The sequence below is a fragment of the Chiloscyllium punctatum genome, chromosome 8 (assembly GCF_047496795.1).
Source record: "Chiloscyllium punctatum isolate Juve2018m chromosome 8, sChiPun1.3, whole genome shotgun sequence".
Classification (NCBI taxonomy): Eukaryota; Metazoa; Chordata; class Chondrichthyes; order Orectolobiformes; family Hemiscylliidae; genus Chiloscyllium; species Chiloscyllium punctatum.
This window is the reverse complement of record NC_092746.1, coordinates 23,423,923-23,440,876: the sequence shown is the minus strand read 5'-3', so window position 1 is coordinate 23,440,876 and position 16,954 is coordinate 23,423,923. Positions and strand designations below refer to the sequence as shown.

At 39.5% G+C, this 16,954-nt stretch overlaps 1 protein-coding gene across 2 annotated transcripts in view; it reads right to left on the bottom strand.

Annotated features, from left to right (window-relative positions):
- top2b (DNA topoisomerase II beta) overlaps positions 1-16,954 on the bottom strand; it is a 157,455-nt gene that overhangs the window by 59,842 nt on the left and 80,659 nt on the right. For both annotated transcript variants that reach the window (XM_072575240.1, XM_072575239.1), the window contains exons 18-24: positions 16,825-16,939; positions 11,641-11,762; positions 5,950-6,098; positions 5,315-5,546; positions 3,492-3,626; positions 2,689-2,889; positions 2,392-2,587 (exon numbers count right to left, since the gene is read on the bottom strand). In XM_072575240.1, coding sequence (XP_072431341.1) covers positions 2,392-2,587; positions 2,689-2,889; positions 3,492-3,626; positions 5,315-5,546; positions 5,950-6,098; positions 11,641-11,762; positions 16,825-16,939 — 1,150 coding nt within the window. The remainder of the gene's footprint in view (positions 1-2,391; positions 2,588-2,688; positions 2,890-3,491; positions 3,627-5,314; positions 5,547-5,949; positions 6,099-11,640; positions 11,763-16,824; positions 16,940-16,954) is intronic.

Here is a 16,954-nt window from a genome sequence, read left to right as displayed (position 1 = left end):
AATGGCTATTTAACAATTCCCATTTAATATTCTCACCAAAGGTTCTTTACGAATTCAATGCAGAGTGAAAATAACAAGTATATTATGCAAAGAATTGAAGAACATGGGGCACACAAATTTTTAACTTTTTTTTTAAAAGCAAAGTCAAAAGATTTGCTTTGGGAGCAAACAGTAGGTGAGAGTCAGGTGACAATGCTAATGCCTTGTTAGAGTTTAGTCATTTTTGGTGCAAGTGAGGAATTCCAAAAAAGGTATTTTACTACACTGTATAATGAGGTAATAACTTTTCTTACAACTGTGAAACACATGCTCTCCTGATGTGTACTGAAAATATCTGCAAGATCAAACTGTGGAGGAAGAGAGAATTAAAAAGAATGCAAAGTTGGACAATCTTCTTGTAGGAAATTCTACAACCTCATTGAGAGAATTCTTGGAGCAGATATTACCTGTTAGTGCACTACAGTGAACATTCATCCCATGTCCCCACCACAATCCATTGTTTCCAAAACCCAAATATTCTTGTCTTGCTAATGCCTCTCACCAAGTTTGGGGACTTGTCCCAGATAATTCAGTTTACATTTTTCTACAAGCTATATAAACATTTTAACACCTTCAGAAACTGGAAATATTGTTCAGCAATCTACCTAGTTATAATTGACAATCATAACTGATCATATATAATGACCCAGATATGCCAACAGCCAGATAGTCACTGTACCTGTGTAAACTTGAGTTGTGGATTGGAACAATAAGGAAATCCTGACACAGCTTATTCTGAGGGGAACTGATGGGCAATTGTTCCAGTGACTGGAACCCTCTGTAAAAGTCCCTTAATGTTAGAGCTCTGACTTACTTACGTTTAATTACTTAACCAATTCAAGCCTCTCAGTAAACATTAAGCTGAATCCATACTTAGCCCTTCATAATAACTTCCAGGTGTCTGGACATAAAGACTTCAGAATACAGCACTCCGACCGGTACATGGGTTTGGCTTTGACGAAGATCCTTTTTGTTGCTGGATGCATGTAGGATTGAACAAATAGCAAATAAGACAGTAATCCTGAGTGCAGCGGTCGTCTGAATGGACTGTCGGCTAATCGGTTATTTGATAAGTGGATGTAGGGTGCTTGATTGAGGAGGAGGAGGAGGAGGAGGAGGAGGAGGAGGAGGAGGAGGAGGAGGAGGAGACAGTGATTGGGTAACAATGCTTCAGAATTTCAGAAGTAGTGAATGGGCTTCAGAGTCAACGCTGTGGACTCAGGCAACTGCTCAGGATTGTATACCACTGTGCCTCAATTCTTTTGGCCTTTCCTGCAAATTAGATTAGACATACCCAGGAATGATAATAGTGTTGGTCCGGGGCATCATCAGTGGGTGAGTACAACTATATGAGGCTGTAACCTCACTAGTCTGTAGAACAGTTTTCCCAAAATGGTACATTCCCTGGGTGTTAACAAGGAGGGCTTTAAATAATAGTGACCATAAAACTGTCAATTCTTACCAAAAAAAATGTATCTGGTTCATTAGTGTTGTTGGGGAGGAAATCTGGTATCCTTGCATGGTTTTACATTTGTTTCTACACCTGTAACAATTTGGTTGATTCTTAAATGCACTCTGAAATGGACTAGCAAGCCACTTAATTCAAGAACCGATAGGAATGAGTGACAAATACAGGCATTGGTCACATCACACAGAAAAATACATTTTTAAAAAGACAGATTGGAAGCACCCTCTTCTTTCATGACCTTGATTGACAGATTCATGTAAAACTCTAATGAACATATAGCTAAGATAGTGTAAATTAAAAATGTGCTCAAATAAGCGAGCATGATTTTACTTGCCAATAAAGTATTTCTACAATGCAGGAGATGGATATCCCATTAATTGTGAACACTGATCCACCAGCAGTTACTCAGCTATACCCCTGATGTCATGCCATCAATGCAAAGGCTGCCTTTCCACATACATAGTTTGTTTAATATGAAGTGTCAAGGGAGAGACATAGTGACTGCAAAAGTCACTACCTAAAATCTGCTGCTTACAAATGGTTTGGTGCTGCCTGTGTGAACATTAAATAGAATTACTACTTTTGGGGAAGGAGGTTTATAGCAACATTAAAAAAAAGTTAAGCTTACTCCAAATGTCCTAGAAACCCTTCTCCAACATGTTCCTCTGGCTGTGATGACCTTACATACATTCAACTATAGTTTGCTTTGCATGCAAGGTTAAATGCAACATTCTAATGATCTACGTATGAATGCATTGCTCCAACTAGCAGTACCCATTGGCCAGAAATGCAACAGTCAACCAAGACACAACCACCTACTACTGCACAAAATTCAGTCCATTGACAATCTATTGACATTTTGTTCTTTTTTAAAAAATCCTTACCAATTGTAATCTTTCCTTGTATTTTCTCTAGAATGAAGCGAGCTTGGTTGTTCAGCTTTGCAGACTCTGCTCCAAACATTCCTGACAACCACTCTTTCCTGAGACCGTAATAATGCAACCTCAGATCAAAGAACTCCTTCAAGATGTCATGCACAGTTTCGTACTTCTTCAAGCAACCCATATGATCAAATAGTACCTGCAATTATCATAATGTTATTGCCATTTGAACATTTTAAAAAATGCATCTAGCATTTAAAAATATGTAACATCTATGTAAAGTTTAAGAAAGAATACTACCATTGAGTTGCAAGTGAGTGTCGTTTGTAGTTTGAACACCTTATGTAAGCCAGCAGCTTCTGCTTGTGCAAGTTTCTCTTCTGACATTTTTACAACAAACTTTACTGAAGCATCAGTATGATATTCTTTGTAGTCATTTATCAAAGCTGGTGTCTTTTCTGTCCCATTAAGCATTGGCTCAAGGACTTGTTCTTTGTATGCCTATATAGAAATAAAGGCTAAGTATTCATCAAAATATAAAAAGGAACATCTTTTCAAAAAAGCTAGTTACACTAAGTAGGCACAAGACATATTTTTAGCTAGTAGGGACACATTTTCAGTCAGAAATGTAAGCTAATTTTAATCAACTGCTTTTTACCAGGAGTTAAGAATTACACAGCTGAATAAATATGGAAGCACTGATATCCTTATCCACAACTGCAAATACATTTTATGATACTCTGAAACATTTCTGAATTATTGCTAATAGATTAACGTACAGACTTGGAGTTCTGTCATGAAGGCATGTTCAAGGACCCTGGCCAGTTAATTTACCAGGCACATATAAAGGAAATTAAAGAAAATTTTTAATTAATTAATCTCATATATTGTGAAACTAACAGTTCAACCCACTAAGGTGATCACCCACAGCTTTACGGTATGTTCAACTGAACCATTACTTCAACTGAACCATATAGATGAGTAGCTATCTATATTCTCTAAGAGAAATAACAGTAGCATCAATACACCCATATTGTCATGTGAAGCTACTGACTTCATGGAATGGTTTCCAAATTAATACTCAATTCAAAGTTGTGCTCTACCTGTGTCCAGGTCCTAACTGGCAGTTCTGTAATTTCTATTGTATTTCGATCCAAAACCAAGATTTCACCACTGACAACATATTGATTTTGCCCCACTTCATGAATTGTTCCTTTAAAGTTCTTGTAGCTTGGAAGCTAGAGATTCAAAAAAAACAAAAATGAAATTTAACTCTGTAGCTCACATCTGGCCTTTGCAAGATTAGTGAAGACAGTGCAATTTTGTTTTCTAAGTCAACAAGATTTAGCACATCATAAGCATTAATAAATGAATGCTAAAAGTATACAAGAACAATATGTTGATGTCATGAATAAAAAAGCTATTTTTCTCTCAAATTAATAGTGTCACACAAATAAGATCTCAATACATTTAAATACTTCAGGAGCTTAACATTTGATTTACGAGAGACAATTTCGGTATAATAAAAGATTAATAAACGAACAAACTGGGAAATAATTTGTGCCTAACACAATTTTAAGACACCCCAAAATACTTCACAACCAGTGTTGACACTATTTGGAGATGCCGGTGTTGGACTGGGGTGTACAGAGTTAAAAATCACAACACCTGTTGGACTATAACCTGGTGTTGTGTGAGTGTTGATACTGTTAGAAAGCAAAAAATATAAACAAGCTAATTTCCACATGAAATTCAATCTGCAATAATCAATTTTATTGACAGTCATTAAGGGAGATTTCCAGGACACAAGGTGAACTGCCTGTTCCTCCAGGATAAGTACTTAGGATGTTTTAGGTTAACTTGAGTTGGCAGATGAGGCCTCTGTTTAATATCTCATCCCAACAATGGCATCACATGCAGTAAAGTATTCCAAGTAAAAAAAGAAAGCAATAGGGTAACTCTGCAGCTGTGGTATCACATGTGGAAAGAGAAAGAGAAGGTTTCAAGTCCAAATGACTTCTTCCAAAATCTTCCATAGACATTGTCAGGCTTGACATGTTTCCCTTTCACATACTGTCTTTATTTCAAATCACTGTCGCCTGCAGTATTTTGTGAACAATTTTATAATATTGAAATATTTGTTTAGATTGCTTGCTTAAGTCTCTGGAACAGGACATAACCATAACATAACTTCAGTGTGATGCCACAGCTCCACAAGTGGCACTTGATTTTAATTAGACACTTGATTTTCAATTACAGAAAACAATGCATTAAAACTTCAGTCTTAAAGGTAAAGTAGATCTTGGTTAAGGTCTTGGTTATGAAAAGAATTAGCTAGGTTGTCAGAAATAAGAAGCTGTAACATCAGCTGCCACAGAATCACAAAAGTTACAGTGCAGAAAGAGGCCATTCAACCCATCATGCCTGCTTGGCATCTCTTAGCATTTCAATTTGGTGCTAATCTCTTCTCTCTTCCCCACAATCCCATACATTGCTTCTATTTAAGTAATTATCCAATACCCTCTTGAATGTATCAACTGAATCAGTCTTCAGCACACTTCCAGACAAGGCGTTCAAGAGACGAAACACTCACTGTGTGAAAAGGCCTTTTACCTCACAGTTGCTTTTGGACAAAAAAAATTAAGATACTAAGACTTCCATATTTCTGTGGAAGTCAATCGAGATGAAGAGAGATGTGGTGTAAAATATAATGCCTGCTCAGCACACAATGATACTAGTGTCGAACAATTTTACCCACGACATGCAATTTGTCCTTTGGTTACCTGAAACACTTCCTTGAACAAAACGTTGCACTCGTTGAATGTTATGTAAAACACACGTTTTACACATATAAGAAACACATTAATTTCTTAAAATACAAGAAAATAATTTTTAAAAATATTCACAAATATCCAGTATAATTTACCATAGGTAGGGGATCGAGGCCATCAAGCATCCGCCTAACATTGTTGACTAGCTCCCTGGCGTCATAATTAGGAATTCTACAAGCCCATCCTGTACCAATACCTTCAGCTCCATTAACAAGAACCATAGGAATTATGGGGCAGTACCACTCTGGTTCGACACGCTGATTGTCATCATAAAGGAACTTCAACAAATTGTCATCCATTTGAGGGGAAAGCAAACGTGCCAATGGACTAAAAACAAGTGCAATAAATGTAACAAAATTAAAAGAATTCAAATGATTAGTCAGAAAAATTAACCACTATATCGTAAATTAACGGCATATTCACACTGTAAAAATATTTTTTCAAAACTTCAATCAGAGTTACAGAAACATTTTAAAAGTACAACTGTTTTAAAAATAGATAAAAGACAATATTAAAGAAGTGTAAAAGCAACAAGTTAGTAAATTGCAACATAAAAATAAAACAGAATACTTTGAATTCTAGAATAACACAGATCAGCCAGTATTATAGCGAAAAGACTGGTCGGTGCTATAAGAGCTTAAGGAGAAATGTAATGGTGCAACACTAATCTGTCTCTTACATGTCAATATTTATATTTCTAAACTATCGCTAAATAGTTTTCTCCACTCACCTTAACATAGTGAAAATATATCGAGGACTAGCAGCATCTTTGCCACCATGTAGTCTGGTACCAAACTGGCCAATCGGCTGCAACAAACTTATATTGTTACTTCCTACAAAGTTTTGAGCCAAGTTTACAATGGTCATCATAAGTGCTTGCTGAAAAAGAATGCGATAGTTTGGTTTGTAAAAATGCCAATACATGGTGTATGCAACTAAAACTTCATGGACAATATTCCCAAATATTTAATTTCACATATTCAATGCATGCTCTCATTCTTCTAAAAGATGCCATCACTGTGTTATGCTCCTGATTTCACTAAGTTGCATTCACTCAGCATCCATTTGGATGCAGAATGACAACGCATCAATTTATATCCTTGTTTTCAAGATTCTTCAGTGGTCTTGTTCTTCTACATAAGCTCAAGATCTACAATCCTCTGAAATCTCTTTCAATTCTAAATTTCCCTCAATTTATGAATTTTAATCCACCATTAACAACAGTTTTTAACCCATTCTTTGGCCAAAAAAAATTTATTTATTTGAGACATGCTTTAATTCATTATCAAATAAGGCAGTACTTATGAACACAAACTCCATGAAATGCAATCAGAACCAATGGTGCAGCCGTTCTTTTCCTTCCTGTGACCACTCAAGCAGCAGTGAAACTACAGGTCTAACCAATGCCATGGCTTCCTCTCTCCAGCTATGGGGCTCAGAGGAAACTTCTTTAAGCAGAAGAATTCAATGCCCCTCCAGCACTTTGATGAGAGCACCATGGGTCATTACTGTCATTAACACTCGATCAGCACAGAAAATGTGGATCAGTTTTATTTAATGGAGTGCTTACTCTATCTGAAAGACTTGGAGTTCCACATGCAGTTCAAAGTTTAAGTTAAAAAAAAAACTGATGTATTAGCTATCTGCTTAATGAAAAAAGGATTAAGCCCTGGAACTATGATTAGAAGCAACAAATATTTCAAAGGTTTCTACTCACTCAATTTAGGAGTGTGCAGGTCAGATGTTCCTGTTGCTTGACCAATGACTTTTCCAATTTACTATGCAAAAGTTAACCCACTAATTTCTTTGCCTAAAACATGGTCTCAAAATTTCAACTTCTACACGAGTTTATAAATTCCATTTGAGGGGGAAATGAGCAGTGAAGAAAGTCAAGAAAGGTAAAATTTGAAAAACATAATTGCCTTGGCATTAGAGGTACACCTTGTAATTCTCTTTGCATTCTGTATAAAGCAATCCTACTTTACAGATTTTAGTTGACTTTTCTACCCCACATTTGAGTAAAACACAAAGAAGTGGGCGGCACGGTGGCGCAGTGGTTAGCACTGCTGCCTCACAGCGCCAGAGACCTGGGTTCAATTCCCGCCTCAGGTGACTGATTGTGTGGAGTTTGCACATTCTCCCAGTGTCTGCGTGGGTTTCCTCCGGGTGCTCCGGTTTCCTCTCTCAGTCCAAAGGTGTGCAGGTCAGATGAATTGGCCATGCTAAGTTGCCCGTAGTGTTAGGTGAAGGGGTAAATATAGGGGTATGGATGGGTTGCGCTTCGGCGGGTTGGTGTGGACTTGTTGGGCCGAAGGGCCTGTTTCCACACTGTAAGTAATCTTAAAAAAAATCAAAAAAAAAGTCGACATAGTCTTGCCAGATTATACTGCTGCTCCCTCATTAGAGAGGCACATCTGTTAGTGGTTTATCCAGAGGGTCACCATACGTCAAGCAAGGGGAGAGGTTGAGAAGGACAGTCTTTCATGGTAACTTCAGGGTGCAGGGATGGAACCTACGATGCTGGCATCACAGTGTTGATAACCAGCCATCCAGCCAACTACTTTATTCTGAAACATTCAATCTAATTATGAGTCACATAAACTGGCATAACTTTTTAAATTGTTGCATTTTCAGTTTTAAAAAAGGCATTAAGCACGGCACACTCAGAAGAAATGTATGAACACACTCTAACAGAAGTATGCCATTCAGACTTTCAGGCCTGCTCGTCATTCAATATGACCATGGCTGATCTGAGTGTAGTCTGAAATCCACATTCTCACCTACATCTAATAATCTTTCATCCCTTGCCTAACAAGAATCTACCTATCTATTTCTAAACCAGAAGTATTCTAGGACACTACATCCAATTTTCAAGAGGAGAGTGCCAGCAACTCATGATGCTTTAAGATAAAATTTCTTCATATCTTCATTTTAAATGGGTGACTACTAATTTTTAAAGTGAATTCTAGTTCTAAATTCTCCCACAAGTAGAAGAATCCTTTCCACATCTTCGCTCTCAATAACTATCAGGATCATATATGTTTAGATCAAGTCATTTTTTACTTCTTCAAAATTCTAGTAGATATAAGTCTAACCTGTCAAATCTTTCCGCAGAAGTCAACCCTACATTTTCAGATAATAGTCCACTAACCTTTACCAACTCATTTACACTCTTGCTTAAATAAAGTAATCAATACAGTGCACAAATTCTTCAAATACACAGACTCATCAGTGCCTAGCATAAATGAATAGCCTACTTTTGTATTCCATGAAGACTATTCCCTCCTCGATTCTGTCAGGTCCACGCCCCCCACGAACCCACCCTCCCCTGCTACCACAAGAATTGCAAAACCTGCGCCCACACCTCTCCCCTCACCTCCATCCAAGACCCCAAAGGAGCTTTCTACATCCATCAGAGATTTACTTGCACTCCCACACATGTCATTTACTTTATCAGTTGCTGTCTCTTCTAGATTGGGCAGACAGGATACCTACTTGCAGAACCCTTCAGAGAACATCTTCAGGACACACGCATGAAGCAACCCCACCACCTCGTGGTCAAACACTAACTTCCCCTCCCACAACCCCAAGGACATGCAGGTCTTGGGCGTCCTCCATCACCAAACCCTTTCCACGCCTGGAGGACGAATGTCTCATCTTCCACCTTGAGACCCTCCAACCACACAGGATCAACGTGGATTTCACCAGTTTCCTCATTTCCCCTCCCCGAACCTTATCCCGGATCCAACCTTCCACCTCGGCACTGCCCTCTTGACCAGTCCATCATCCTTATCACCCACTTGCTCCATCCTCCTCTCTGACCTATCAGCTTTACCCACCTATCGCACTCTCAGCTACCTTCCCCCCAGCCTCACTTCCTACCCTTTTATCTCTCAGCCCCCCTGGCCACAAGCCTCATTCCTGATGAAGGGCTTATGCTTGAAACGTCAGCTTCTCTGATGCTGCCTGACCAGCTGTGCTTTTCTGGCACCACACACTCGACTACTTTTGTATTCCATTCCCTTCACAATAAAGGATAAAATTCTATTTGTATTCCTCATACTTCATGTACCCACGTACTAACCTTTTGAGATTCATGCACTAGGACACGGAGTTGTTTGCAACTCAGTGCTCTGCAATTTCTCATTGAGATAAAACGCTTCTCTTTTACCTTTCCTGACAAAATAGGCAATTTCACATTTTCCCATATTATATTTCATTTAATTAGATGAGATTAGATTAGATTTGATTAATTATATTAGATTAAATTACTTACATGTGGAAATAGGCCCTTCGGCCCAACATGTCCACACCGACCCTCCGAAGAGCAACCCACCCAGACCCATTCCCCGACTTTTACCCTTCACCTAACACTATGGGCAACTTAGCATGGCCAATTCACCTAACGTGCACATTTTTTGGACTGTGGGAGGAAACTGGAGCATCCAGAGGAAACCCACGCAGACACGGGGAGAATCTGCAAACTCCACACAGACAGTTGCCTGAGGCGGGAATTGAACCCGTGTTTCTGGCACTGTGAGGCAGCAGTGCTAACCACTGCCACCGTGCCGCCCTACTGCATCTTTGCCTTGTAACTTAACATATTGTACAGCCTTTTGTCACCTCCTTTTGTCTGCTTCACAGCTTACTTTCCTGCTTATTTTTGCACTATCAGCAATAGATCAACCATTTCTTCCATTGTTTCATCCATCATTTATAGAAATTGTAAACAGTCGAGATCCCAACACCAATCCTTGTGACATAACAATTCTTACCTCAAGCCAACCTGTAAAAGATCCATTTATACCTATACTACTTCCTCTTAGCCAGCTAATCTTTTAGATTTAAATTAGATTCCCTACAGTGTGAAGCAGGCCATCTGGCCCAACAAGTCCACATCAACTCTCCGAAGAGTAACCCACCCAGACCCATTCCCCTACTCCCTACTAATGCACCTACCACTATGGGCAATTTAGCATGGCCAATTAACCTGACCTGCACATCTTTAGACTATGGGAGGAAACCGGAGCACCCGGAGGAAACCCATTCAGATTCGGGGAGAATGTGCAAACTCCACACAGACGGGCGCCTAAGGCTGAAATTGAACCTAGGTCCCTGACGCTGCGAGTAGCGGTGCTAACCACCGAGCCATTGTGCCGCTCATGTTTTTAACCATTCCAATATGCTAGCTTTTGCATATAAGCTTTTGTTTTCCATAATGTAATACATTATCAAATACCTTTTGGAAACAAGTACAGTATATCCAACAGTTTCCATTTACCCACAGCAAGAGCCATCTTTTCAAAGGACTGCAATAGACTGATCAAACATGATTGCAATTTCTTAAAACCACGTTGATTACCCAATTACCAAGTGCTCTAAACTAACCTCTTCAATAAGTTTTACTACATATTCCCTATTACGGATGTTAAGCTAACCGGCATGTATCAACAACAATATATCTGGCACTGGTTGAAAGAACTGTTAGACTATAAGTTTTTTTGAGATTTTAGCCTTAATGAAGAAGTGGCTTCTATTTGACAATCCAATTAAGAAAATGAGACTAACTTTCTCACACCAAGCCTACAACATGACCCTTCAATAGACTTAAAACTTTGAAGCTGTTCTACCAATACTTTTACAAGGATACTTGGCAATCTATTCCTAAGAACTACATCTTATTCAAAGTTGCACTGCTGTCACAATGACATGATCACATGGTTTCTCTAACGAAGATCATAAGCAATAGATCTTGGACATGATTACTGCCAGGTGAGCCATCACCAGCCATAAACAGGTTAACTCCAAAAATCTATAAATGAGTGCTCAGGTCCTTGCTCAACATTTCTGAAAATAGTACATCCACAATAAACAAATGCATCAAATTAATTGTTCCACTTTAGTCTGACTCTATATACCACCAAAGTTAATTGCACATGGATGCTTTCATATGGGGTGAAGTTCGTCACTAATTACTACAAAATCAGTAACTTAACATGAAAAGCCCACTTATGTAAAAAATGTTGCAAAAGCCCAAAGACTGCTGATAAGAAAACATAATGAATATACTTTAAAAACCCTTGAATAAAGATGTAACTTCAGGAATTATAGGCATAATTTTATGCACTGCAGGTTTAGAAATATTGGGACCTATAAAATTCTCCTGCATGGTCCTACCCCACCTCAAAGCCCACCCTCATGGGCATTCTCTCTCTTCTTAGTCTCTAAGAACCTCTTCCTCTGAAAAAAATCCTTCTCGTCGAGAAGTTCATGGCTGTCTACGTGAAGCAGCTTACTTATTGCAGTCTGAATTTACCTCTGCATTTGGGGCTAAGGCACATACAAAAAAAAACTTCAAAACACAGATCAAATTGTTATTTGATATGAACTATAACTGCAGAATAGATGTGTTTGTACTTACCTCACCATGGTGATAAGCCGACATTTCAGCCACTGATCCTGCCAACTGAGCAACCTTAACTTCTCGTTTATCATTTCTCTTGAAGCATGTATATAAGACTTTGCGTTGCCCAGGTTTTAAGCCTGAAACAAATTTATACAACTGTTACTATACAGGAAACTTTGTTTTAATCAGCATGTTATGAACTAGCAATCTCAATAAACCAGCAAAAATCATATACCTCAATACCAGGCGGTTACTGTACTATTGAGATCTTTGTGACATCTGAGTAGTCAGTTGAAGGTGCGAGAGAGAAGGCTTTCTGCCAGTAAGCTTTCTTTGGGCAAAGCTGCATTATTATTTAGGCAATTTATTCTGTAAATAATGTATAACAGTGACGTGTATGCTCCCTGCATTACATTTCAATTACTTACAGTATATGTTTTTATATTAACTATGTTATCCTATTGATAATTGGAATATTTGATCAAGGGGGTGGCATGGTGGCGCAGCAGTTAGCACCGCTGCTTCACAGCACCAGGAACCCAGGTTCAATTCCTGCCTCGGGCACCTGTCTGTGTGGAATTTGCACATTCTCCCCGTGTCTACGTGGGTTTCCTCCGGGTGCTCCAGTTTCCTCCCACAGTCCAAAGATGTGCAGGTCAGGTGAATTGGCCGTGCTAAAATTGCCTATAAGGTTAGGTGCATTAGTCAGGGGAATGGGTCGCTCTGCAGAGGGTCGGTGTGCACTTGCTGGGCTGAAGGGCCTGTTTTCACACGTCGAGCCTGTACAGTCCTGGTCCAATAGGTGCCAGTTAATAAAAAGCTTGCTACACAATTTAATAAATTAGTAAAAACTAGAAAATTTCAAGAGAAGGGTGGGCCTTCTTCAGACATAGGAAGGATTGAAAAATATCTCAAGTGTACAAATTCTGCTGTATCATGTTATAAACTCACGGAACACGGTCAGTGCTGAAGATCAGCATTTATTGCCCATCCAAGATTCTGAGAAGTGGTGGTGATAAGGTGCTGCTGCAGTCCACGTGGTATAGGTACATCACCAGTGCTGTTAAGGAAGAGGTTCTAGGATTTTGATCGCGATAGTGAAGGAAACAATTTAGTTCCAAGTCAGAATGATTTGTGACATAGAGGAGAACTTGTCAGCAGTGTTTTTTTTTAAATGCAGCCCTTATCCTTCTAGGAGGCAAATGCCACAAGTCTGGAAGGTACTACCGAAACTGGTGAGCTGCTGCAAGCACCATGTAAACAGTAAACATTGTTGCCACTGGGTATCAGAAATAAAGACAACGAACAGTTAAGGCGAGGGTGGGGTACCAATCAAGTAGACTGTTTTGTCTTGAATTATGGTGACCACCTCGAGGGTTGCTGGAGCTCTACTCATCCTTGGCAAATAATGAACAGCTCACACTCCTGATTTGTGTTTAGTAAATTAGTGGACAAGTTTTAAACTGTAAGTGAGCTACTTGCCAAAGAATTCCCAGTCCATATTCTGATCTTGTTGCCATGTTTATATGGCTAGTCCTGTCAAGTTTCAGGTCAAGAGTAATCCCCAGGATGGTGACGTTGTGGATTTAGTAACAGCAAGTGCATTCAATGTCAAAAGATTATTACAAAGGATTATACAAAAGACAGCACAGTGGCTAACACTGCTGCCTTACAGTGCCAGGGACCCAGGTTCGATTCCCGCCTCGTGGAGTTTGCACATTCTCCCAGTGTCCTCCGGGTGCTCCGGTTTCCTCCCAGAATCCAAAAACATGCAGGTTAGGTGAATTGGCCATGCTAAATTGCCCGTGGTGGGGGTTATTAATTAGGGGTAAATATAGGGTAGGGTACTCTTTGGAGGGTCGGTGTGGACCTGTTGGGCCGAAAGACCTGTTTCTACATTGTAGGAATTCTAATTCTATTTACTTCTCCCTGTTAGGGATGGTCACAAAAACAAAGAGCAGGACACTGCAATTCAACTCTTTGAGCCTGCGCTGCCATTCAATTTGATTATGACTGATCATCTGACTCAGTACACTGTTCCTGCTTTCTCCCCACACCCTTTAGCCCGAAAAACTATATACAAATCGTTCCTGAAGGAAACATTCAATATTTTGGCCTCAATAACTCTCTTTGACAGATAATTACACAGGCTCACCACTCTGGATGAAGAAATTTCTCCTGGCACAAATCACCTGCCACTAGACTGGGGTAAATGTTAATTTCTCTTATCAGCCTAAATATTTCTGTATCTAAGTTTAAACTGCTTCAGTTTCTACAGTTGTGAACAATACTGACTGTTGTGCAACCATCTCTTTTTCTGACTTTATGACTGAAGGAAGGTCATTGGCACTGCAACTGAAGATATTTGGGTCCGCGACACTGCTGAGGAGCCTCTGTGATAATGTTCGACAGCTGATATTGGTGGCACTTAACAACAGGACCATTTATGCTAGGCGTGACACTAATTGTTAGAGACCATTCTTTCCAATTCCCATCAACACGATTTTGCTGCAATTCTTTCGTGTGAACTTGGTCAAAAGCTGCACTGATCCAAGGGCAATCACCCTAAGTTCACCTTTGGAATTTAGTGCTTGTGTGTGTTTGGACCTAGTCTGTAATGCAGGATAGGAGTGAATTAGCCTTGGCAGAACTCAAACTGAGCATCAGTCAGTAGATTATGGCCAAGTAGGTGCTACCTAATAAAAATTTGACAGGATCTTCTTTCACTGTGCTGATGACTCCAAAGAAATTGACACAGCAGGTACAAATGCAATTGCCCTGTTTTTTGAACAGAACACAGCTGAGCAATTTTGCACATTTTTGGGTACATGCCAGTGTTGCTGGTACACTAGAACACCTAAGCTAAAGACCCAGGTGGTTCTGGAGCACTGGGGACATTGTTCAGGGTCCACAGTCGTTGCTGCATCCAGTAAATATTGTTGCTTCTTGATAAAAAGTATTCTGAATTGGACTGGTTGAAGATTGGAATCTATGAAGCTGGAGACCTCAGTAGGAGATGGAGATGGATCTTCCATTTGGCACTTCTGGTTTACCATAGTTGGAAATAATTCACTCTTGTCTTCACAACAATGTGCTGGATCTGCCATCAGTGAATGCAGATCTTTTCTTTCTAAAGAAAAGGGAGAGTCTCTGCAGAGTTGCTACTTCTGGCTAGGTGCTTAACTGTCCACCACCATTCACAACAAGGCAGGAGTGCAAAGCTTACTCTGATATCTTGGCTTTGGGATTGTTTAGCTCTGTATATTACACATTGCTTCTGCTATTCAGAATACATGCTATCCAATCTACCAGGGTACAATCCCGTATTTAGTTATGCCTAGTGATGTTTAGATTAGATTACATTACAGTGTGGAAACAGGCCCTTCGGCCCAACAAGTCCACACCGACCCGCCGAAGCGCAACCCATCCATACCCCTACATTTACCCCTTACGTAACACTACGGGCAATTTAGCATGGCCAATTCACCTGACCTGCACATCTTTGGACTGTGGGAGGAAACCGGAGCACCCAGAAGAAACTCACGCAGACAAGGGGAGAAAGTGCAAGCTCCACACAGTCAGTTGCCTGAGGTGGGAATTGAACCCAGGTCTCTGGCGCTGTGAGGCAGCAGTGCTAACCACTGTGCCACCGTGCCGTGTTCTTGTATACTTCTCATTGAGGGAGAGTTAATCCCAGGCTTGATGGAAAGATATGGCAGGCAAGGTTTACAGATTGCAGTTTGAATAAAATTCTGCTTCTGCTGATGCTTTGTAGAACTTCACGAATGCCCTGTTTGAGCTGCTAGATCTGTGCTGAATCTATTGCATTTTGCGAGTGGTCTTGCCGTTCAATACAGCTGTGGGTATCCTTTGTGTGAATATAGGCTTTCATCTCCACAAGAACTGCGGTGGTTATGTCTTAAACATTCAGTCATGGGCATGCTTCTGCAACAAACAGATGCCCGACAATGAAGTGAAGCATATGTTTTCCCCCTCTCATTGATTGTGCCATAGGTCAGATATCTTCTTCAAAACCTGACCAGCTCAGTCAATATTAGTGCTACCAAGCCGCACTCAGTGATGGACCTTTAAGTTCCCCACAGAGCGCCTTCTTGTCCTTTCTACCCTTACTACTTCTTTGCAAGTGATGTAAGAAAACTAATTCATCAATGGTTATCAGCAAAAGGTTTCTTGCTAATGTTTCACCTGATGCTATGAGACTTTGTGAGACCCAGAGTCAATGTTGAGGACTCCCAGAATCTTGACTGCATACCACTGTCTCACTGCTTTAGTTCTCACTGAGACAGGACATAGCGAAGGATGGCGACAGAGAAGTCTTGGATGTTTGCTGCAAGGTATAACTGTTGAGCCGTTGCTGAACTAGGCCGACATGCAGCTCTTCGAACTTTGACATAAGTTCATGGAAAGGACATTACAGTGCTTAGATCAATGCTAATTCTTTTGTTCTTATTCAAGATTTCTGGAGTCATTTGATACAACTAAGTGACTTACTAGGTCATTTCAAGTCAAACACTTAGCATTGAATCTGGAGTCACAAGGAAACCAGAATGGCTAAGGACAGTAAGCTGCTTCCCAAAAGGATATTAGTGATTCAGATTTTATTTTTAATAACAACAACCCAGTAGTATGATCATTTCTGAGAATGGTTTTCATCATATTATTTATTTTACAATAATCTGGGTGCCACAATGAGATTTGAACTCTTCTCTCCTGAATGTTAGTAGGGGCACCTGAATTACTACTGCAGTAACATCACGACACAAGGATGATTCCAGTTATATATTTAACCATTAGCACCAGGTGGAAAATAAATTTATCAAAAATGAAACCACTAATTCATAAAATTAGAATGATTTTAAATTATATACAAAACAATAAAATGTTTACATCACCCCAATTTTTATCATTTTATCGACAGCTTCTCAAATCTAAATTCATATGTTTCCTGCATTAATATTCCTAATATTTGGGGTCAATAAGCTGGATACAATGGGAAACAAGGAAAGGGATTTTAGGTTGTATGACTAAAACTAAACATGATTGATTGCAATTTTTTTTAAAAATGCATAAGACGACACGGGCTTCATTTTTGGGCATAATTTGGATAAGTGGGAAACAAAGATAAAAAAAGTCAAATCTTAATTATATATAGGATAGCTTCACATTAGAAATACTTACCATCAACAAGAGAAGGAATAGATCTTTCGTTATCAGAATTTGAGAAAAGAATTAATTCTTTGTTGATGAAGTCATTGTACGTCAAGTACTTTGTTGCTGTTCCATATAAATATTGCTGTAAAATTAGATT